We start from the raw sequence: 24,224 nt of genomic DNA on the forward strand, positions 1-24,224 counted from the left end.
ACAAGAGTAAACTGACCAATAAACTGAAAGCTTAGATCTCTGTCACCTATTTTCCAGCAAAGAGGAGTAACTTTCTCAAAATTGCTCCAGTTGTCCCAATTAATTTGTTCTCAATTTCATCCCAACCCTTCCACATGAACAAAATCTTGAGGTACTTGATCTCTACCCTCCTTTAAGGCAGGTGCTTACTGAGAACTTAAACACAGTAAGCCACAGTTTCTCAAGGATATGACTTTGATCCCAAAAATAGAAATTCCAGTTCTCATTCCAACAACAGAACCATCAACTGCCAATCAAAGTCAAATGAGGCCAAGAGGAGATTAACACTTGAAAACAGCAGAGTTGCTTCCCTCAGATCCCTGAACCTGACATTCTCCAAGATTCAATTGTGCCTATTTCAAATGAACTTGACTTAGCACCAGTTATAACAACACAGCTGTCATCCATCTTAGATGTATGGGGACAAACTCGCCTGCATGATGATCTGTGATCTTTTATGTTGTTGGTTAATTTAATGTTTAACTTTGAATTGCTTTACCGATTATAATCTGATTGTTAATTATTAATTATTACTTCTTTTCACTAGTGGCAGTCAACTTTTATTACCTGTCTTATTGCCCTGGCTGAACAAATAGGCCCTAGACTAATGTCACTCAATTTTGTTTACCTCTGTTGTAAGCTGCTTTGGAAAGAAATGTCTGTCAAGCAAATAAATGTAAATGTAAATACATCAATAGACTTGGAATATCATACATATTTTGCACTGTCTACAAGTTACCACAAGGTTCATGGGCAAGAACCTTACCCCAATTTACAAAGCACATATAGACTAGAGAGATAAACTGCAATGACTTCTCAAATATCTGTGCCAGAGGAAACCATTGCTGCACTGTTTTATGGGCAGTAAGGCATCTTTATTGTTCCTTAATAGGAAGGGAATTTCTCTACTCCCATATATACATTGTATATATATGTATATATTGTGAGACATGCCCGAACACCATCAGACAGACACTGCATCTTTACAACAAGCACCTTTATTTTCTCGACTCTAGCTCCCAGACTGTAGGAAGGCGGGCCCTTTTATTCTCACTTGGATGTGCTCCACGTGCTCCCTCTGACGACACTTCCTAGTGTGGCGGAAGAGCACTTGGAAGCACTCCGGGCATCCCTGGAGGGATCCTCCTCCATCTTCCCGGGTGTAGCGGAAGTAAATCAGTCCCGGGCCCTCTGAGACTCAGGGCACCCCCTGGCGGTGGCCACCAGTCCCAATAGGCGTAAGCCTTCTTGTTCTCCCATGGTCATCTTCTGATCCAGGGCGGTTGCCCCCTCGTGGCCCAGAGGACGTACATGCCACCTTCCAGGCGTCCTGGCTGGGTTACAGCCCCAGAGACTCGCCACAGTATTTATATATATATATATATATATATATATATATATATATATATATATATATATATATATATATATATATATATATACACTGTATATATATATTGTAATGGACGGATGGGGATCTTGCCAGGACGGGACGCCCTTTTAAAGAGAAGACCAGGGGAAGGGACATATGACCAGCAGTACCTCCTCCGGGACATGAGAGGGCAGGCCCCCTGGTTTACATTGGGGCCACGGAACTGGAGTTTGGAAGCTCAACCCGGTGGGGGGGGCAGTGGCCACCACTAGGGGGTGCCTGGACAGCTCCGGAGTCTGGCCATGAACCACTTCCGCCACGCAGAGGAGGAGCTGAGTTTATATGCAGCACATCTGCCACACCTGGAAGTTCTGCCAGATGTCAGTCGGGAGACACCTGGGTGTAGTATAAACGTGGTCGCCTCACTCCTTTCGGGATGAGGTGGACAACGCTTAGAGGAATGGAGTAGGCAAAAGAAAGACAAGAAGAAGAAGGAAGATGGTGATTGAGGCACTGTGTTGTGTGTAGAACTAAAAAGAAGAATAAAAGTGTCTGTCTAGAGACTTTTGGTGTCTGTGTCTGACTATGTATAGGGTTCTATATATACAGTATGTATATATATATATATATATATATATATATATATATATATATATATATATATATATATATACATACATACAGTAATCCTCCTCGATCGCGGGTTGCGTTCCAGAACCCCGCGATAGGTGAAAATCCGAAGTAGAAACCATATGTTTTATGATTATTTTTATATATTTTAAGCCCTTAGAAACTCTCCCACACTGTTTATAAATATTCTCCGCACAGTTATACAGTAAACCCCTGTTTATCGCGGTTAATCCGCTCCAGACAGATAAATGAATTTCCACGAAGTAGGATTCTTTATTTATAAATCTAATATTTTCGCAGTTAGAGCATAGAAAACCTGTTTATGACCTTCTAAATACGTTTTTTAACATTATTAGAGCCCTCTAGACATGAAATAACACCCTTTAGTCAAAAGTTTAAACTGTGCTCCATGACAAGACAGAGATGACAGTTCTTTCTCACAATTAAAAGAATGCAAACATATCTTCCTCTTCAAAGTGCGCGTAAGGAGCGGAGAATGTCAGAGAGAGAGTAAAGTAAACAATGAAAAATCAATAGGGCTGTTGCGCTTTTAAGTATGCAAGCACCGCGATAAAGCAGCGGCAATGAAGGGATCAATGCGAAGGTAGCCTTTCAGCATTTTTACAGGAGCGTCCGTATCTTCTAAGCAAACAGCCTCTGTGCAAAAGCCCTCTGCTCACATCTCCTCCGTCAAGCACAGAGAACGTCAGAGAGAGAGAGAGCGAGATTAAAGCAAACAATCAAAAAATCAATAAGTGTGCTTTTGGACGCACCTCGATAAAGCGGCATTTCTTAGAGGAGCGTCCGTATCCACTAGGCAAACAGCTTCTGTGCAAACAGCACCTCTGCTCACACCCCCAACGTCAGGCGCAGAGAATGTCAGAGAGGTGAGATAGAGGCAGAGACAAGCAAACAATCGAGCACCGCGCAGGAAGCATATCTTATAGCATTGAGGAGTTTTAGTTAATATTTAATACGTGCTCTGATTGGGTAGCTTCTAAGCCACCCGCCAATAGCGTCCCTTGTATGAAATCAACTGGGCAAACAAACTGAGGAAGCATGTACCATAAATTAAAAGACCCATTGTCCACAGAAATCCGCGAATTCAGCGAAAAATCCGCAATATACATTTACATATGCTTACATATAAAATCCGCGATAGAGCAAAACCGCGAAAGTCAAAGCGCGATACAGCAAGGGATCACTGTATATACACAACTCTGACAGATTAGAATGCTACAATAGTTTTCAGCAGCAAAATAAGACAAATTTATAAATATCTTAATATCCATACTAGGCCGAATGAGATTATTTTCATTTTTCATTAATGTCTTTGCTGTTTTACTGTTTAATGTTTTTCAGCCCTGAATTCATTCTTCATTGCAATATGCTACACATTGAAACATTGATGAAACGGTAAGGATAAAACAACAGATGCAGGAAGCTTTCTTTTAATTAATCAGTCAATGTCTGTTGTGTTTTATTCTTTTGAACTTTTCCACCATTAGAAGTAAGCCTTTCAGACCCTCACAGGTAACATCTAACCTTTACTTCCTCTTAAAGTCATTTTACAAATTTATAAAATTTCTTCTATGAATAGGAGAGAAGAACTAAAATCTTTATATATATATTATACGGATAATATATATATTTGGGGTGGGGGGGGTCTTTTAGTAATCCATGGGTACAATAATGTTTTCTTTGACCTTTTAGTTACTGACACACTTTTTGTTTGAAATGATAAATTTCCATAATACAGGGTAAAGCAAAGGCAGATGTAACAATGCAAATTATATACAGTATGGTGACTATAATGTGTAAAGACGTGTAACAGAATTGACTTTTTGAAGCTGATATCTAATGAAATATGGTAGAATCCAGTAGCACAAGTAAACTGTTGTCCACTCACTCTCAACGTGATGCCAACATACTTTTTATTTGCTGCACCTACTGTACTTCATTTGCTATTCAGCAGTTCTTAACACACTACCTTGCATTTAAAAAAAGGTCATATATTATCACAGATCAGACAGCGGAGAAGAACTGGGACAATGGGTGGGTGACATGCTGGTGTAAAGGTCTTGGCTTCTACCTCATGAATACAGTGCTTTAGGTTCAAATCCTGCTCCCAGTTTTCTGTTTGTGTGGAGTATCTGTTTGGGATTTTCGCCAAACTCTCCAGTTTTTCTCCCACACACCCACAAACCTGTGTTAAGTTCATTTTCAAGTTTTAAATTGATGCTGTATGAGTATGGCTATGTGCATGAGTGGGCCTTGTGATGGACATGTGTCCTTTCCACCTCTGATTCCAGAACTGGACCTGGCTCCTAAATCCTAAATCTTAAATTGGATTAGGCAGGTTGTGATTGTTATGTGATTGTCACAAGGTATTATGTGAACAGAGAACATTTTGAATTATAAATTAATATAAAAATTACAAACATTGTATGTATATGTTAGTGTGTGTGTGTGTGTGTATATATATATATATATATATATATATAATAAAAGCCCAGCTCGGTGTCCGTGTCCGGTCCGCTTCCTTTGGCTGTATAGCCGCCATAGAAAAGCCCCAGTCTGTCCCCCCCCATCTCAGAATTCCTGCTTACCCCCCTCTGTTCTTTCCCCTTTGCTTTTATTTTTCCTGTTCTCGAAAATCTTTTCAAAACAAAAGTAAAGAAATAGACAGAGCGTCACATTAACGTCTTTTCCCCTCTGCCTATTAAATAATCAATAAAATGAAATAAAAAAATCACGAAAGAAACAGAAACCATAACCTACCCTTACAGCGTCCACTGCGCTTCTGGCGTTACAGCCAAACACGTGGTGTATGCAGGTTATGAGGTGTGACGCTAATTAACGCCCGTACTACAACAGATTATATTGTTGATATACTATTAACTATTTACAGGGATCAACTTTTTTGGGGAAGTTCATAACAAAAAAAAAAAATGTAATTATAAATAACATGTGCACTTGAGTATTTCGAGCCCCGAGTCTGAGTCGGATGGTTCCCCTGGTCACCAATTCGTGTGTTTCACTATGCCCACTATGCCTTTCCGTCTTCAGCTACCCATGTGCACTTGTACGGAGGAGACCTTACGGAACAATGCTGAAACGAAACGCAACTAAACCTGCTGCTGCGAGAGAGGACACAGAGGCAAAGGCGTGACAGTCGCTCGCAAGAAACGAACACTCAGCATTCACACAGATTAGCTCAACGACGAGTCTCTGCCACACAAAGAAAGGCAACTGAAACCCTTACAGACAGAGAAGACAGATTACACTGTGATCGCAAAAGAAAGAGGCAAAAGCGCGCCAATGAGACACCCGACAAGAGGTCCTTACAATTCCAAAACAACCGTAATAGACAAACTCCTACGGAGAGAGAGGACACATTACGCCGTGATCGCCAAAGAAAGAGGCAAAAGCGTGCCATGTGAAAAGTAATCTTGTTTCAAATCTCACAGCTTGGATTGCTGCTGTCATAATCGGTTTGAGTTTCATGGTTTGTTTCAATTACGACAGTATTTGTAGGACTTGTGTTGAAGAGACATTCGGCATCTGTCAAGTGTTGTAAGTATACAACCGGTTTCATCAATAACTTCACATACAGCTTTTGAGAGTTTAAACATTCATAAACATCAAAGTGTCCACTTCTGAAATCGTCACCTGTCAATCTAAGATGTTTAAGAGGCATTGGCGGTTGTCGAAAGGTGTAAAATATTTGGTCATTTCGGTACACTTGAAAGCGACAACCGAACAATTCAGCGGCAGCCATCAACTCACATGCAGAACCATAGGTGAAGGGCATAAGCATTTCACTCTTCTAGTGCTCCTGTGTAATATAATTATCTCCTGTACCGTCAATAGTCCACATCTTGAACCTTTCCCAGTCATTCAATACGTAAGACACAATGTTCCTCCGAATATCAAGAGTGAGCCTGATATGGCCGTGCAATATGTAACAAAGATAATGGAAAAGGTAGGTGCCATCTCTGGGCATGGAAACCACTCGGTAAGTTACAGTTCTTTGATCGATGGTGATCACCTCGATAGACATGTTAATGGAGGTACGGTTGGAATGATAAAGGAAATGGGTACCTGAACAATGTAAAGGAAGTCTAAAATACCTAAACAATAACTATAATCGTAATAAATGAGCAATAAAACAGCAGCGAAGCCGTGGATTGAATAAAAAGGCTGTAGTTATCAGCAGGGAGACGTGAATCCCGTGGCGAAGCAAGGAAGGGAATGTAGAGACTGGAGCGACGGACAGCCTTATATAGGCAGGCAGCCAATAACGTGAGAGGCGTTGGGATGGGGGACCCAACGCCGCCTCACACGGTGACCGAGCTTCAAGCTATGGACGTATATATGTACATAAGTAGTATTCAGTTAGCGTTGGGAACCCGCGTACCGAATTTCTTGAAGATGGGCCCATAAGTAACAAAGACCGTTTAAAAGTTCAATATGGCGGCCGACAGTGGCATCATACCACCGAAATAAGTACAGTACGTACATTGGTTTTTGGTTAGCGCAGGGAAGCCACCTACCAAATTTTGTGAAGATGGGGTCAGCCTTCTATCTGCATGGGAAGTTGGAAAATTAGTGACGTTGGAAAGTTCAATATGGCGGCCGACAGTGGCGTCATACCAGCGAAATAAGTATGTACATTGGTTTTGGTTAGCGCACGACACTTGGGGCACCCCCTGGCGGTGGCCACAGGCCCCAGTGGATTTGAGCCTCCTTGCTCCATCCCCGTGGTCCCCTCAACCTCCAGGGCGGTTGCCCCCTCATGGCCTGGGGGACGTATAGACCACCTCCCGGTAACTTCCAGGCGTCCCGGCTGAGTCTGACCCCCAGCCTCCTGTGACAATATATTTATATAAAAAAAATCCAATGTCTGTCTGTCTGTCTGCTTTTCTTAAAAGAACTACTTAACACATTTAGATCAGATTTTTTCTATTTGCTTTGAACATTCCAGTTGATTTTGGTACTGATTTATTTGCACGAATCCAAGAGACACGTAGCGGGCTGAGAGGAGGGGCCTCGGGGTGTGTACCTTCCTTCCACTTAGTTTGCGACCTAGAGAACTACTTAACAGATTTAGGTCTAGTTGTTTTCTGTAATTTGCTTGCACATACTGGTTGATTTTGCGACTTCTCTCATTGCGCTAAGAATTATAATTTGCTTGCAGGAGCGATATATTTGCATTAATCCAAGACAGAGGCTGTGGGCTGAGGGGTGGGGGAGGCATGACGTCAAGAGTGGGGAGCCGGGCCCTCCTCACTGTCCTGTTTCACTACTACACAGGCAGAGGCACAGGGGATGGCTAGTGTGTGTGTGTGTGTGTATGTGTATATATATATATGTACATACATACATGTATATACATGTATATGTATATAGACATAACTGACTTACTTTACTGTTTTGATTTTCTTTTTTGCAGAAAAGAAGAATCTGTGTTATCAAAGGCACTGGTAATATTTCTATTTTAGAATAAAATTTTAATTATAGACTAGTTGAAAATTTCACATGACATTATATTGTCTGTGATATAGATTTTTCACTTTAATGTATAACTATGTTAATTGTGGTGCATGCTTTATGGGTAAATTCTATGTTTGTATAGGATGCGAATATAAACTACAGTGTTGAGTCAGACGGGTGGCCTACCATTTTATGTGTGTGTGTTTTTTATTAAATTATTCAAATAAGAGGCCTAGACTGGTGCTGTTGTCTGTCTTCCCCACACAGTGTAAACATGTGTTATACACATAGACTACTGGAACAATTTAACTATACCGTGGACTTCAGTGTTGTTAATTTTTTATGTTACAGGACTTGTTTGAAAAAACACTTCTAAGAACAAATCAAAACAGTGTGACGGTGCAATTTTTGGAGATAACATGTTTTCTAAGTGTGCCACAGGTAAAGTTATTGAGTCTTTACTAAATAATGAAAATTCTTACATTTTATACATTAAGAGATAAGAAAGTTGCAAAAATTAATATCTCTGACAAGCAGAAGTGTGGCCTCATGATGTGACAGGTATTTGAATTCATGCTTCACTAATTTGTCACTCAAAGTAAACAAAGTATATATGAAATCAAACATTTATAGGTATTACAGTTATATGATATGAGAAAATAAGAGTATGCCATGGCAGCACAAGGAACCATATATATTGATATATTGGAGGACCCACATACCAACAGAGCAGTGGTTTGGAATTACAAGCTCTTTTAACCTTCACGTCTTTGGAGGTGTGGGAGGAAAAGGAGAGTACTCTGAGGAAACCCTACGGAGATACGGGGAGAACATACAAACTTTCAAGTGTTCAAATCTGGAATGCTGGATCTGTGCAGCATTAGTGCATCCATCACCACACTGTAAAAACAAAGGAAAAATTAGAGACACAACATGTCATCTGTGTAGTCTTCTTTGGGTTTGTGATGGGAAAGGAAAACAGGTTGCACATAAGAGAATAGAAAGGAAAACAAAAGCAGGAAGATGTAAAGAGGGGCTGAGAGGAGGGTGTGAAAAGCAGCCCTTAAAGAAGAGATTCAAAGGTTAGTCAGTCATAGAGTTTTACAGAAATGCGTGATCCAAGCTTGAAAACAAGTTTAGCCTCTTCTGGTTTCCTTTGCCATGAAAAAACATAGACAGAGAGATCAGGGTTTCTATAAGGATGTGGAGAGGTCTTTGATAGGCTCTGATGTTAACAGCTCAAACATGCTGCCAGAATCTGCCAGCTGCCTCACTGTTTCACCTAGATGGCCAGATACTTTCTACAAGAAATAAAAAAGATTTTTGGACTGGCAGGAGAACTTGCTTCATACCGAACTTCATTATTGGTGACATATTCGCAAGGGATACAGCAATTTCTGTTACAAAAGATGTTTTTCACATGATGTAGGTTTTAGTAGTGTAAATCCAAAAATCTGGTTAACCAATAAGGTTGCAGGGTGTTGAAGTGGTCAGCTATTTCAAGGGCTACTTTCAAAGTAACACCCCGAACTAGACTGAAGCTCACATTTTTCCACTCCACGGAACGTCACGGTGTTTTATGAGGTGAGTTTTGCATAAATTAGGTGGTCAATGGATATCATCCACAAGATTCTGTTTTCCAAATGCCCTTGTGATCTCTTGTTTTCATGTTGCACTGGGTGAAGTATTTCAAATGGAACAGCTGACAGTTAATGACTTTTGCACTGTTTATGAGACATCACCCACCATTTCCTCAACAGTACTGAAGAAGTCTTGTTGGTGTTCAGACAAAACTGTGCTTATGCTTAAGCTCCTGTTTCGAGGTCTTGTCACATCTGCACTATGTAATTCTTGTTTAATCAAAGTTAGTTGTTAGGTTTCTAAAAGAAAGTTTTAACCTCCACACACTCTTATGTACTGTTTGGAGGAACTAATACAAAAGTACAAAAACAAATGTGTATACAAGAATTAGCCTATTGTGAAAAGAGAAATAATCCCATCTAGGCCAGTGAGTGGTAGCACATTTTTTAGCAGCAGCAAAATCTACTTTGAGACATTTTTGTCCATTCTTTCTGACAAAATGCTTCTGCTGCTCCAAATACGTCTGGCTGTCTTGCATAAATACGTCTGGTCTTGCCAGATGATTTATATTGTGGGCTCACTGCGAGTCACTCATTTCATCTTAATACAGTATTTAGTAGACTTGGATAGTTTTTTTTGTTTTTTTTAACATCAATGTCATTTTTGCTAAACATAAACTCACTGACCAATGTGCTGATGATTCAGCAGCAACAAGGCCTGAAGTTCTTCTGTGAATGTTTGACATGACTCAGAAGTAGCAGTTTCCACAATTATGAGAAGATATCCTAGATTATTTTTGGCAACTGTTAACAATTTTTTTCTGTTATACTGAAAACATCTAATTTAGACTCATTCATCCAGAGAACATTCTTGCAAAAGTCTACATGATTGTTCAGACGGTCTTGTATAAAATGAACTCATGCAACAGTGTCCTTTTTGGAGAACAAAGCCTAATTTGCCTGTATGTCCCATCCCATTAATCTCAAGTTTATGAAATAATGAATGTCTTACTGGTGTGACATTCTGTATCACTGCCTTGTATTATTAAGAGGTTGTGAGATTCTTTGGCAAAATCGTGAGGTCAATAGGATATCCTGTCAGAGACTGCTTATGTGCTGGAAATGTAGAAGAACACACACATCAAGGTGCAGTGGCTGTGCTCTTGAATGTTCTCTGCATTTGTAGGTTATATGTCATTGAGCAGGCTAATGAATTCCAAAATGTTTTGCTATTTTAATATATCCCTGTCCAGGTTAATGAAAATGTCTGACATTTTGCTTGAAGTCTTTTTCCGTTACCTAACCAATAAGGGTCAAGTCTAATTGACTAGACTGCTGTCCAATGATTTTAGCACCTAGTTACATTTTTCTCATTAACTAAGTTAACACATGTTTTAGGTTTTACTAATTTACTAATAAATAATTTCCTTAACCAGTACATACAAAAAAGTAAAGATCAGTTTTGAATAAACAGGCATTTCTTAAGAAAAACGTAACATTTAAATGACAGTCACAATCTTTCAAGCAGCCCATTAACAAGGCAGAATAATGTTAATCCTGAGGTTTGTTTAATCCAGTTTTGCAAGTTATGTATTTTGCTCTGATGATGAACTGATGTTTTGAATTTTTATATAATTTTAAATGCAATATTTTTGCAGGCCTTGGTGCAAATCATGACACTCTGCCCTATTCAGCATTTGGTATGTATATACATTTGGTGTGCACATTCACTAAAATAACAGTAAAACAGGCAGGTGGCTTCTTGTGCAAAACATTGACATTTTCTTTTCTTCTGTAGAGAACAAAAGGTCTACAGATATTTCAACTCTACATAGATATATTTGACGTGGAGGGAAAGTACAAGTTGTTCAGGTGAGTCGCAGATTTTATTGTTGTTTAATGCACATAATAAATATTTGTTTTTTAAAACCTAGTATAAGAATTTGAATTACCCCAGTTCTCAGCTCAGTTTTATATACATTTTGAGCAAATTGTTAAAAGTGAGTGTCTCCTGGCATGAGATTCTTTAGGCCAAATATACATTTTGGTTTTCAGTGTTTGTTTTGTGTGGTTTTTTTTTTGCTGAATAGTACTTACTTTTTTAAGATATTCATCACAAATTTCAATCCATTTTTTTTTTCTGAAATTAAATTTTTTTTAGATTTAATTTTTTCAAGGTATGTGCAGTTTTCTCTGGTGCGTTTTTTTAAACGATAATAAACTGAACAGTAAAAGCCCAATGACCTCACTGTTATCACTCTTACAATCCATGAGAAATGCCTGGTAAAAGAAGACCCACTGCTAGTCTCACGCTCTTCCCACTCCTTAATGTAACACTGCCAGTGTGGCTGTGGTTGCCCTTTCACTATCACTGTGTCTCTTCCTCTCTCTTTCACTCTGCAAATTCAAGTTTTGCTTTTGGAAACTTTCTGGAATTTTTTTTTTAGTATTGAATATTTTTTGATCTGCTGTTGGTTGAATCCATGGATGTGGAAACCTGCAGGATCCAGAGGGCCAGCTGTAATCGTATATGATTGCATCATTTTCTCGTATAATAACTACCTTTTGACTGCATTCATTAAAATTACTATTTAAAATATTTATCACATTTTTATCCTGTTTATACTTGTACATCTAAAATTCACAAAATACTTCTAAAGAACAGGGAAGGCAGTGCCTGACTTGAAGTAGTGTCTGTTGGAACAACTTGTATGGTATCATCATGTAGTACTACTTCAAAAATGCCTCTTTTAAAAAACGATATTAGTGTCAGGAATAATGACCACGCTGAATTCCGATTCATGCACATTTAACATTGGTGAGTTCATTTATCGCCTGCCTGTATTTCTCCATTACTTCTTGATCACCTCAGCAGTTTTAAAAATGGTACATTGGCCAGTAACAGCTGTCAGAGAGCGTCAGCATACAAGCATCCTGAAATGCTCCAAAATAGAAGGTCAACTCATTGTTTTCCCATTCTGAGGGTTGATGGATTAATGACATTCTTGAGGATTCTGCATTTTTATTTATAAATAAACTGTGTCATTATGATGCAGTCTCAGGTAAACTTGATCAGGTAACAGACATTTACATTCTGGTCATTTGTTTGTGCAAGGTACTATATATGCACAGAGACACAAACAGACTAGCATAAATACTAAACCTGTTCTCTTTGTGTTAAAGATGCCTTTTGGAGGTCAGCCATCATGCTGGTGTTGAAGGCTATATCATACAGAACATCAAGAAGCAAATAGACCTAGCTCTTAAGGTAAAAAGGCTGAATAATACATTTATTTATTACAAGACCAAATTTGACTTGTTACTGAATGTCATATTTTCCCTGTCAGCCAGGTAATGGTAACCTGTGGTTTTCTGGAGCAGCACTGCTTCCTCTTCTGCGTTTAGTTCTGTTTTTGCCCCAAGGACCTGAAACAGACTTGCTTCAGAATCTTGACAGGTGAGAGCTGTAGGATGGGCTTATTACTCAGGGGAAAAATAAAAGATTCTGATCACTTACTCCTGTTATAAAATGTGATTCTAGATAGTCTAATGAAGCTTCAAATGGGAATTTTTCCTTTAAATTTGTCTCTACAGTTATTGGCATGTGCAAATTGCAATAATTAAGAGCTTGCCGTCAGGCTAAAAAAGTATTAACTAGAAATTTAGTGTGTTTTATAATTGTGATTTAATAGGATTATGGAGTCACTTAACCTTCTGAGGTATCTACTTATACGAGACAAAGAATATGACAATCAAGTAAGTGAAGGAAACTCTTAATATTTCTCCTTAATCTATGCCCTGCATGATTTACATGTAGTTTATTAACAGTCATAGATCATTTATATAAAATGCTTCAATTTTGATACATTTTTAAGTGAGACTAGGTGAAGATACAACCTTTTAAACACAATGGTTACATAATTCCAAGCATTATTTGGCTGAGTTGTCCTAATTTAGGGTTGTGTGGTGTTGGTAAATCCCATTCTGAGATCTGAGCCCTGATCTTTGAAACAACAGTGCTACCCCCCCTGCACCATGATACCACCAAAATGATAGCATCTACAGTACATTGAATTACAGCTTATAAAATACTGTAATGTGTTGATTTATATAAATAATACTTGAATTCATTTAAAAATAACTAATATTTGCTATTATACTGCGGCACTTTATAATGGGGTCAAGGGTTAGACTTATTTTGTATTTCTTACAATCACTTAAAAGAATACTGCACCCAAAAATGATTTTTTTGAATATGTTGCTTGCCCCATGCACAGTGGAACCTCGCGTCACAAATGTCTTGGACCACGTACAAATCGGGTTACGACCAAAAAGTTTGCCAAACTTTTGCATCTGTTCACGACCACACACTCGGGTGACGAACAAGCCAGTTTCCCTTCCGGTTTGTATGCTCCGATGATTTCTGCACGTGGATTTCCGCACATGTTCAGTCTCTCCCTGTGCAGCAAGAGAAAGAGAGAGAGAGAGAAAGAGAGAGAGAGAGAGAAGGCAGTTAAAGAATGCACCGGGCTCGTTTTTAAAGAGACTGCAGGGTTAGTTTTCTCTGTTCAAGGTTTTCTTAGTGTTCTTCAATTTACATTTAGTGTACTATTACACTGTGGATTCTATGGTATAATTAACTAATTTTGTGCTTAAAAAATGTTTAAAAAAAAATATTTACATAAAGCTCGTACGGTTCAGAACGGATTAATTGTATTTACATACAATCCTATGGGTGAAATTACTTTGGGCCATGACCAAATAGGGTTGCAACCAGAGTTTTGGAACGAATTACGGTCGTGACCCGAGGTTCCATTGTATATGTATTTACTTTCTTAAGCAACTAAGTTTAATAAATCTAACCATTCCACTAAAATTAGTGTGCACTCCTCCTTGCATCCAGGCCGTGCAATGTTATGGCAACCACAACAACAACATTTATTTATATAGCAGATTTTCATACAAATGGTGTAGCTTAAAGTGCTTTACAAGATGAGGAAAGAAAATTTTATATGAAACAAAAATAAGATTAGGCAATACTGAGTAACAAAGAATAAAGTATGGTCAGATGGCCATGAGGACTGTAAAAATAAAAAACAAAATCCAGATGTGCTGGAAAACAAAAACAAAATCTGCAGGGGTTCCAAGGCCAAGAGACCACCCAGCCTCTACTGGGCACAGGACTTTCAGTGTCACTGGATTCTTAAGGAAAAGAGACACCAAATTAAACATCAAGGGTATATACTTACACAAGACATGATATTTAGAAGTATTGACTTTATGTCGTGCACTACTGCATGCAGAATGTCTTTATGGAAATGCTATTAAGTATTTTTTCAAAACATCCTTACAGTTTCTCGAAATATAATGTAAATGTTTTATGTGGCAGAACATGCTCTGCTGACTTCTCAAGGTGACCAAAAACTGGTACTTTAAAATTTTTGCCAGAAATTTTTAAATTGTATGTTTCAAATTACAAGTTATACATGACGTTCAATACAACATGCATAACAACGAGAATGCTACATTTTTTTTTTCATTTGTGCTCATGATTTTTGATTAGTTTACTAAAAGAATGTGGTCTACCACATTAAATACAGTTTACTTTACAAAGGTTTTTGAACTTAAAAAAAAAAATTCAATTCATGTCTGACTGGCTATTAAACTGTGATGTCATCTTTGATTAGGCCATAATATAAAGGACAGTACAATTAAACACATGGCACCACAAAATTGTATACTATCATATCTGTGAAATGTTTAGGGTCTAAAAATGATTGAAGCCCTTGGATGAAGTGACTGGTGAAACATCATTTGGTAGTAATAACCTCAAACAAATGGTTCCTGCAGCTGCTAATCAGACCTGTGCAGCATCTAAAATGCATTTGGGGCCATTCCTCTTTACAAAACTATCTTAGCTCATTTATATTTGTAGAATGTCTCACGTTAACCGTTATTTTAGATTTATTTATTTTAAAAGAATATCTCATGACATTTTGTATATGTTACATACCCCATGTAGTTTGTAGTGATGGTGGAGAAAAATGTTTAATCACATGTTTTCATGCTGAACAAAGATAAAGTTTCAGATTGAACATAAGTCCATGGTCATCTACAGCAACAAAACATCCATGACAATATCTCACATTCTTGTGTCACATAATCCACATGTGAAGTCACTCAGTTTTATGCTCACAGTGTCCCAAAGACACATATTTTTACTAAAATATTGTTAAATATATCAGTTCCAGAAAATACCCTTGTGAACTAATACAGAATGTGTTCAGAAGCGCTGAAGAATTTTAACTGAAGGCCCCTCCCCATTCAGTGGTCAGAAGTCCAGCCCAGAAGTCATGGTCTACCAATACATTTCATTTGACATCAGCAGTGCAAAGTTGACTGAGAAGCGTGTACAACTAAAGATTAAAAGTTATAGAAAAGCACGAAGAAAATATGCCTTGGACTTGATGCATATATGAGATGCTTTAACAAGCAGAAGCTCAATTCACCCGCAAAGTTTCTCAGACCGCTGCTACATAGTCCCAAGTTTTCCATTTGTGGATATGATTATGAATGTAACAACATGAGGCAGGTCTACAATTCAAATGCTTGTTCGCGTCTTAGCGTGTTACATTTTAGTTCATAAGGGTGTTTTGCAGAAATTACTTATTTAATGATATTTTAGTAAAAACATGTATATTTTATTTAGAAAAGGAACTGGTAGATAAATCATAACCAAAACAACAAGCCGTAGGTTGTAACTTGGAAATCAAAAAACAAATAACTGAAGCTCAAGTATGTGTGTTGAAAGTCATAGCAAAACAGAGAAGGAACTTGAAAACTAATAGACACACAGGTAACCAGTTCCAAAATATTTACCTTAAAGCAGAGCCAGAATTTGTTAATCAGAATTATTATTATTTTAAAACAACAAAGGAATTCAAGTTTAAAGGTTTGAGTTGAATCTAATTTATCGTCTTGACCCAGATATAATACACACTGCACACTTTCATTGACCATGCCTAGTAACTGCATAGCAACCATCCACAAATGTTCCTCAAAATTGTGGCGCTCATTAAAAAAAAACAAAATGGCACCATGTGAGAATGGTCCTTATTTTCAACATTGTTAAAAATAAATCAAACGCCCAAACAGATGTGACCACAAGATTCTTTGACTTCTGAATCACTCAAAACAAGGGCTAAATAATTTTTAGAGGTCAAGGAGAATTTTTCAAAATCAGAAAAAACAGCCTGAAAACTGTAAATAGTGATTGTTCAGGATATATAGTTTGGGAGGATAACTTCTGAAAAGCATAAGAACCGAAAACAAAACACATTGGAAAATGATAATGCTGAATGCAATCTAAAAAATTAAAATGTCAGGGCTGTGTACCTGACATATTGTTGCCCAAATGTGTTAAAAGCTGTTTTAAGAGATTCATGTTTAAATGAAAAAAGGAGCATATATGTGCCATTTTTACATTGCCTTTTAGCTATCCTTTGCTATTCTTCATATTATCAGTGATGAGTTTCTATAAAACAAAATCTAGATACTTGAAAGTTAATCAAGATGTAATAAAAACTATTTTCTAAAACTGCATGTCTCAAATACACTGATAAATAACTTTATTTGTACCCCTTTATTCATAATGTTATATGTACTGACTAAATAATGAATATAAAATTTGGAAAAATGTTTATTTTCTTTCTGTCTTTTCCCCAGACAGGAATATGGACTGAGCTGTACAAGATTGAGGATAACTTTCTAAAACCACTGCATACTGGACTAAATATGTCAAAAGCGCATTATGAAGCTGAGCTCAAGAATACAAAAGAAAATAAAAAACATAAAGGTCAGATACTTTTTAAAATCATGATCATCATTGTTCAGATAAGAATGACCTTAGTTTATATCATTTGAAACTGGCAAACGTTTTATGTAGTGCAAGTGGCAGCAGTTTTGTAGTATACTACAAGTATACTTATTTTTCCAAATTTGTCTGAGTTTTATGTTACTATTCCAGTTTCAAAATTTTATTACCATTGTCCATTTATCTTATAAGTTATATATGGTGTCATTGCTGATTAGAAAACATATATACATATATATGTGTAGCTTCAACAGCAAATGGACAGAACAATGCTTTGGTAATAAGAGTACTAAATGATCAGATGTGCTTTTTTGTGTTTTTTTAAGAAATGTGTACATTTTCTGAACCAGTTTAATCTATTGCAGTATAGTGTTAGGCACAAATCAGGAAATATACTTTACACTCAGTCACAGACTAGTTTTGCACTGCCAGATATTACATATTATTGATGACTAGCAAAATACCCGCGCTTCGCAGTGGAGAAGAAGTGTGTTAAAGAAGTTATGAAAAAGAAAAGGAAACGTTTTAAAAATAACGTAACATGGTTGTCAATGTAATTGTTTTGTCACTGTTATGAGTGTTGCTGTCATCAAGGATTTAATTATCATTATTTCTTTCAATCAGGTTCGTATTTTTGCCCTCTTTAAAAAGGGGGACCGGAGGGTGTGTTCCAACTATAGAGGGATCACACTCCTCAGCCTCCCTGGAAAAGTCTATTCGGGGTTCTGGAGAGGAGGGTCCGCCGGATAGTCGAACCTCGGATTCAGGAGGAACAGTGTGGTTTTCGTCCTGGTCGCGGAACAGTGGACCAGCTCTTCACCCTTAGCAGGGTTCTGGAGGGTGCATGGGAGTTTGCCCGACCGGTCTACATGTGTTTTGTGGACTTGGAAAAGGCATTCGACCGTGTCCCTCGGGAATCCTGTGGGGGGTGCTCCGGGAGTATGGGGTACCGGACCCCTGATAAGAGCTGTTCGGTCTCTGTACAACCGTGTCAGAGCTTGGTCCGCATTGCCGCAGTAAGTCGAGCCCGCTTCCAGTGAGAGTTGGACTCCGCCAGGGCTGCCCTTTGTCACCGATTCTGTTCATAACTTTTATGGACAGAATTTCTAGGCGCAGCCAGGGTGTTGAAGGGGTCTGGTTTGGTGGACTCAGGATTGGGTCACTGCTTTTTGCAGATGATGTTGTCCTGTTTGCTTCATCAGGCCGTGATCTTCAGCTCTCTCTGGATCGGTTCGCAGCTGAGTGTGAAGCGGCTGGGATGAGAATCAGCACCTCCAAATCCGAGCATGGTCCTCAGCCGGAAAAGGGTGGAGTGCCCTCTCAGGGCTGGGGGAGAGATCCTGCCCCAAGTGGAGGAGTTCAAGTATCTCGGGTCTTGTTCACGAGTGAGGGAAGAATGGAGCGTGAGATCGACAGGCGGATCGGTGCGGCATCCGCAGTGATGCGGGCTCTACATCGGTCTGTCGCGGTGAAAAAGGAGCTGAGCCGTAAGGCAAAGCTCTCAATTTACCAGTCGATCTACCTTCCTACCCTCACCTATGGTCATGAGCTATGGGTAGTGACCGAAAGAACGAGATCGCGAATACAAGCGGCTGAAATGAGTTTCCTCCGCAGGGTGTTTGGGCTTTCCCTTAAAGATAGGGTGAGAAGCTCAGTCATCCGGGAGGGGCTCAGAGTAGAGCCGCTGCTCCTCCGCATCGAGAGGAGTCAGATGAGGTGGCTTGGGCATCTGATCAGGATGCCTCCTGGACGCCTCCCTGGTGAGGTGTTCCGGGCACGTCCAACCGGGAGGAGGCCCCGGGGAAGACCCAGGATACGCTGGAGGGACTATGTCTCCCGGCTGGCCTGGGAACGCCTTTGGGATTCTCCCGAAGAGCTGGAAGAAGTGGCCGGGAGAGGGAAGTCTGGGCCTCTCTGCTTAAGCTGCTGCCCCCGTGACCCGACCTCGGATAAGCGGAAGAGAATGGATGGATGAAGGTTCGTATTTGGAGGACGTGTTGTGTTCAAGTTACATTCCATGTTTGTCAACCATTGTAAAGATAACAGGTTTCATTCATCGAAGGGTTCACTACCCAAATCGGTACTCGTGAATCTAAGATGTTTAACAGGCATTCCCAGTATTAACTTGTGGATTTTTCTGCGAGTATTTAGCGGCAGCGTCACAAAGTTGTTTCCGTCTAGCTGCATCAGAAAATGTACCACGACATCTGACATGCCTCCTTTTTACTGTTTTCTCACAGCTTGAATTGCTGCTGTCATAATCGGTTTGAGTATTATAGTTTGTTTCAATTACTTTAGTATTTGCAGGACTTGTGTTGAAGTGACATTCGGCATCTGTCAAGCGTTGTAAGCATACAACCGGTTTCATCGATAACTTCTCATCCAGCTTTTGAGAGTTGAAACATTCATAAACATCAAAGTGTCCACTACTGAAATCGTCACCTGTGAATCTAAAATGTTTAAGAGGCATTGGCGGTTCTCCAAAGGTGTAAAATATTTGGCCATTTCGGTACACTTGAAAGCGACAACCGAACAATTCACCAGCAGCCATCAGCTCACATGCAGATGCATAGGTGAAGGGCTTAAGCATTTCACTCTTCTAGTGCTCCTGTGTAGTATAATTATCTCCTGTACCGTCATCAGTCCACACCTTGAACCTGTCCCAGTCATTCAATACATAAGACACAATGTTCCTCCGGATATCAAGATTGAGCCTGATATGGCCGTGCAATATGTAACACAGAGAATGGAAAAGGCAGGCGCCATCTCCGGGCATGGAAAACACTTGGTAAGTGACAGTTCTTTGATCGTGGTGATCACCTCGATAGACATGTTAATGGGGGTACGGTTGGAACGGTAAAAGAAATGGGTACCTGAACTAAGTCTAAAATACCTACACAATAACTATAAGCGTAATAAACGAACAATAAAACAGCGGAGAAGCCGTGGATTAAATAAAAAGGCTGCAGTTATCAGCACAATAAAACAGCGGAGGAGCTGTGGATTAAATAAAAAGGCTGCAGTTATCAGCAAGGAGACATGAATACCGTGGTGAAGCAAGGAAGGGAATGAAGAGACCGGAGTGACGGACGGCCTTATATAGGCAGGCAGCCAATTACGTGGGAGGCGTGGGGATGGGGGATGCAACTCCGCCTCACACAGTGACCGAGTTGCAGGCTATGGACTTATATATGTACTAAAGTAGGATTCAGTTATGACCGTTACGCGTAGAATTTCGAAACAAAACCTGCTTAACTTTTGTAAGTAACCTGTAAGGAATGAGCCTGCCAAATTTCAGCCTTCTACCTACACAGGAAGTTGGAGAATTAGTGATGAGTGAGTCAGTGAGGGCTTTGCCTTTTATTAGTATAGGCTGGCAAAATACCCGCGCTTCGCAGCGGAGAAGTAGTGTGTTAAAGAAGTAATGAAAAAGAAAAGGAAGCATTTTAAAAATATAACGTAACATGATTGTCAATGTAATTGTTTTGTCACTGTTGTGAGTGATGAGTGTTGTTGTCATATATATATATATATATATATATATATATATTTACACACACACACATAAACATATATATATATACATATCTATACATATATACATACATATATATCTACATATATACACATACATATACACACACACATAAATCCATACACACATACATACATACACACATATATATACACACAAATACATATATACATACATACACACACACATATATAAACATATATACATATACATACATATCTACATATATACACACACAGCTATTTCGTATCAGTGCAATACGCTGCATTTGTTAAAACGGATAACTCCGCTCTTACGCAAGTCTGCGTGGATATTATGAACTATCGATTTGTTCAAGTTCTATTTAAATTTTAAATAGAAGGAATTTTTATTTAGTCGACAGAAATATCTTTGGTAGGAATGGTAAAAACAGACAGGAATATTATTCGTGAATAAATCAACTCAAACCTTAAACAACTTATAATATTTTGCTCTCCATAAAAATATATCCTGTCTAAATTATACAAGTTAGAAATAAAGTAAACGTTAAAAGAACAAACATTTAAATTTCTTTACTCTTATGTAATTTTATATAAAAAATAAACTTAGATTTTAAATATCCCAAAAGATTTTGCTCTCCATAAAAATATATCCTGTCAAAATTATACAAATTCAAATATGAACATGCTGCATAACAAAACCTGGAAATATAAATAAAATGTGTTCCTTTCAGCAATAACAAATCAAATCATTCAGTTGTCTTTGCTCATATGTCATTTTAGAGCTGGACGCCTGGCATCTTTTTTTGGCCACAAGTTCGTTTCTGTTTGGTGTGAGGTTCTGTGTTGTGGAGATTCTCAGGATGGATTGCAGGTGCTCATCAGTGAGGCGACTCCTGTGTGCTGTTTTGTTAGTCTTTATCACTGAGAAGAGCTTCTCACACAGATATGTGCTACCAAACATGCACAAGGTTCGAGCCGCATGTAGACGGACTTTTTTTGTTCTTCGAAGTCACCAAAGCGCCGTGCAAACTCAGTGCGCTCAGTTTATCAGCAAAGTGCGATTTGGGAACACCGTAGTGACGACTTGGTTTAACATTACTTGGCAACAGGGAAAGTGGGGCAAGGTGCACTGGTGCATTTGTGTCTCCCATAAAAGCAGCTTTACTTGAAATCACTTTGTGATTGTGCACGGTTAAAACGTCCGTTGAAGTGTCAGATTCTTATTTAATTATGCTGCTTTCTGTATCTTCTGCATTGCATTCAGGTTACCCTGATGTTTTATCTCATAGTGCCGTCTTAGATTAAATTCTGTAATTACAGCCACATTAGCTCCACAAATGAGACACACGGGTTCAGTAAACATATACTCAGCCTCCCATCGGTTTTAAAGGCTCTATTTTCAGAATCAACTTTTCTCTTCAGCATCGTGTGAGCTAGCTTCGCAATAACTTGTTCGGCAAGGCGCTGAAGCGCTGCATTATGGGATCTGTAGTTTATTGTGTTACCAGCGCTTCATATACCCGGCTTTAATAACAATAATACAGTATATAAAATGATCTCATGCCCTTGAGTTTGACACATATGGACTAAATAGAACTTGAAAAGATATATTTTTTCAAATGTGATCGCAATTCAAATAGAGTTGACGCCAAGACTACAGCCTGCATCCTCCCTCGCTGTTACTTTTTACCGCTCATCTAATGAATACACTGAGTATGGCTTTACCAAAACAATCATTGATGGTGAATAAAGTATCCATTATTCGAGTATGTAGATCGGCATATATATATATATATATATATATATATATATATATATATACACATATATAGATATACCCGCGTATCAGCGGAGAAGTAGTGTGTTAAAAAGCTAGAAAAGAAAAGGGAACATTTTAAAAATAACGTAACATGACTGTCAATATACAGTATTTGTTTTGTGAGTGTTACTGAGTGTTGCTGTCATCAAGGATTTGATTATCATTATTTCTTTCAATCAGGTTCGTATTTGTAGGATGTGTTGTGTTCAAGTTACATTCCGTGTTTGTCAATTGTTGTAAAGATGACAGGTTTCATTCATCGATTCGTTTCTTACTGCATCAATAAACAGCTCGTCTTCTTCTTTATCTGAGACCTGACACACTGCATGCACGGGTTTTTACACTGTCTTCCTTTATCGGGACATTGACTTTTCCACCGTGTGCTTTGTTTCCGCAGTAGCTGGATTTATGAATATGCTTATCAGACGCTTCATATTTTTGCTGCCTTTTCAATTGTGTAATTCGGTTTTGTTCAGCCTTTGGAACTGTTGCTTTTATCTGTGCACTGCGCCAGTTCATGTGAACCGCCGGTGTACATGCATCGAAGGTTCCCAGCTGTGCTGGTGCCATCTCGTGCTATGTCCACGGCTGTATTTAATGTTACCTTAGTCCTGGCACTTAAAACTTTCTCTCGCAGTTTCGCTGAGTTTGTGTCAAACACCACCCTGACCATCTCATCTTCCTCTCCATAAGCACAGTCCTTCACCCGTGAATATTTAGTGGAGTTTGCTATTGGATTGCCGCTGACGGACGGCCTTATATGGGCAGGCACTAAATTACAAACGCCAGCGGCAGCCTGTCTATGAACTTAATTTAAAGTGTAGGTTTACATCGTGCTTTGTTTCCGAAGTAGCAGAACTCATCAATATGGTTGTATATGTCACTCGCTCGCTTCTTATTGTTTCGCTGCTTTCTCAATTATATAATGCATGTTTTCTTCAGCGCTTTTTCGAGGTCTTCCTGGTTTTCTATGTACTGCGTGATTACGTGGGATGCGTGATGATGTCACACGAAACTCCGCCCCCACGGCGTTCAAGCTCATCTCCATTACAGTAAATGGAGAAAAACAGCTTCCAGTTATGACCATTACCCGTAGAATTTCGATATAAAACCTGCCCAACTTTTGTAAGGAAGCTGTAAGGAATGAACCTGCCAAATTTCAGCCTTCCACCCACACGGGAAGTTGGAGAATTAGTGATGAGTGAGTGAGTGAGTGAGTGAGTGAGTGAGTGAGTGAGTGAGTGAGTCAGTGAGTGAGTGAGTGAATGAGTGAGTGAGTGAGGGCTTTGCCTTTTATTAGTATAGATATATATATATATTTATATATACACACACACACATCTACATATATATACATATATATACACATACATATACACACATACATACACACACATACATACAGATAAATATACATATATATACACATACATACATACATATATATACACATAAACATACATACATACAGACACATATATAAACATATATATACAGATCTACATATATACACACATATATATACATATCCACATATATATACATATCTACGATATATATATATATATATATATATATATATATACTGTATATATATATATATGTATATGTATATATATATATACACACACATATAGCAAAATCACCGTGCTTCGCAGTGACCTTTGTATACCACATTGTCAGTTCAGCACTCCCATTGTAATATGACCAAGCTGTGCACTGAGCTTACTTTTAAGAATGCAACGTACAGTTGTCCAGGAGAAAAGCAATGTTGCCTCAAATCAATGGCAACCTTTTGTAGTGTCTGTCCCTGAGACTTATTAATTGTCATCGCGAAGCAGAGCCTTACTGGAAATTGGAGGCATTTGAATTGAAATGGGAGATCAGATGGTATAACAG

The 24,224-nt window shown here is 38.7% G+C and overlaps 1 protein-coding gene across 1 annotated transcript in view; it reads left to right on the forward strand.

Moving 5' to 3' along the window:
• Positions 1 to 24,224, forward strand: part of glmna (glomulin, FKBP associated protein a) — a 51,072-nt gene that overhangs the window by 24,691 nt on the left and 2,157 nt on the right. The window contains exons 9-17 of the mRNA XM_039734429.1: positions 3,404 to 3,457; positions 7,497 to 7,527; positions 7,889 to 7,978; positions 10,776 to 10,817; positions 10,916 to 10,989; positions 12,301 to 12,385; positions 12,465 to 12,574; positions 12,810 to 12,873; positions 16,843 to 16,972. Of these exons, the coding sequence (XP_039590363.1) occupies positions 3,404 to 3,457; positions 7,497 to 7,527; positions 7,889 to 7,978; positions 10,776 to 10,817; positions 10,916 to 10,989; positions 12,301 to 12,385; positions 12,465 to 12,574; positions 12,810 to 12,873; positions 16,843 to 16,972 (680 nt within the window). The remainder of the gene's footprint in view (positions 1 to 3,403; positions 3,458 to 7,496; positions 7,528 to 7,888; positions 7,979 to 10,775; positions 10,818 to 10,915; positions 10,990 to 12,300; positions 12,386 to 12,464; positions 12,575 to 12,809; positions 12,874 to 16,842; positions 16,973 to 24,224) is intronic.

This window comes from Polypterus senegalus, chromosome 14, assembly GCF_016835505.1.
Source record: "Polypterus senegalus isolate Bchr_013 chromosome 14, ASM1683550v1, whole genome shotgun sequence".
In the NCBI taxonomy this organism is placed as follows: Eukaryota; Metazoa; Chordata; class Cladistia; order Polypteriformes; family Polypteridae; genus Polypterus; species Polypterus senegalus.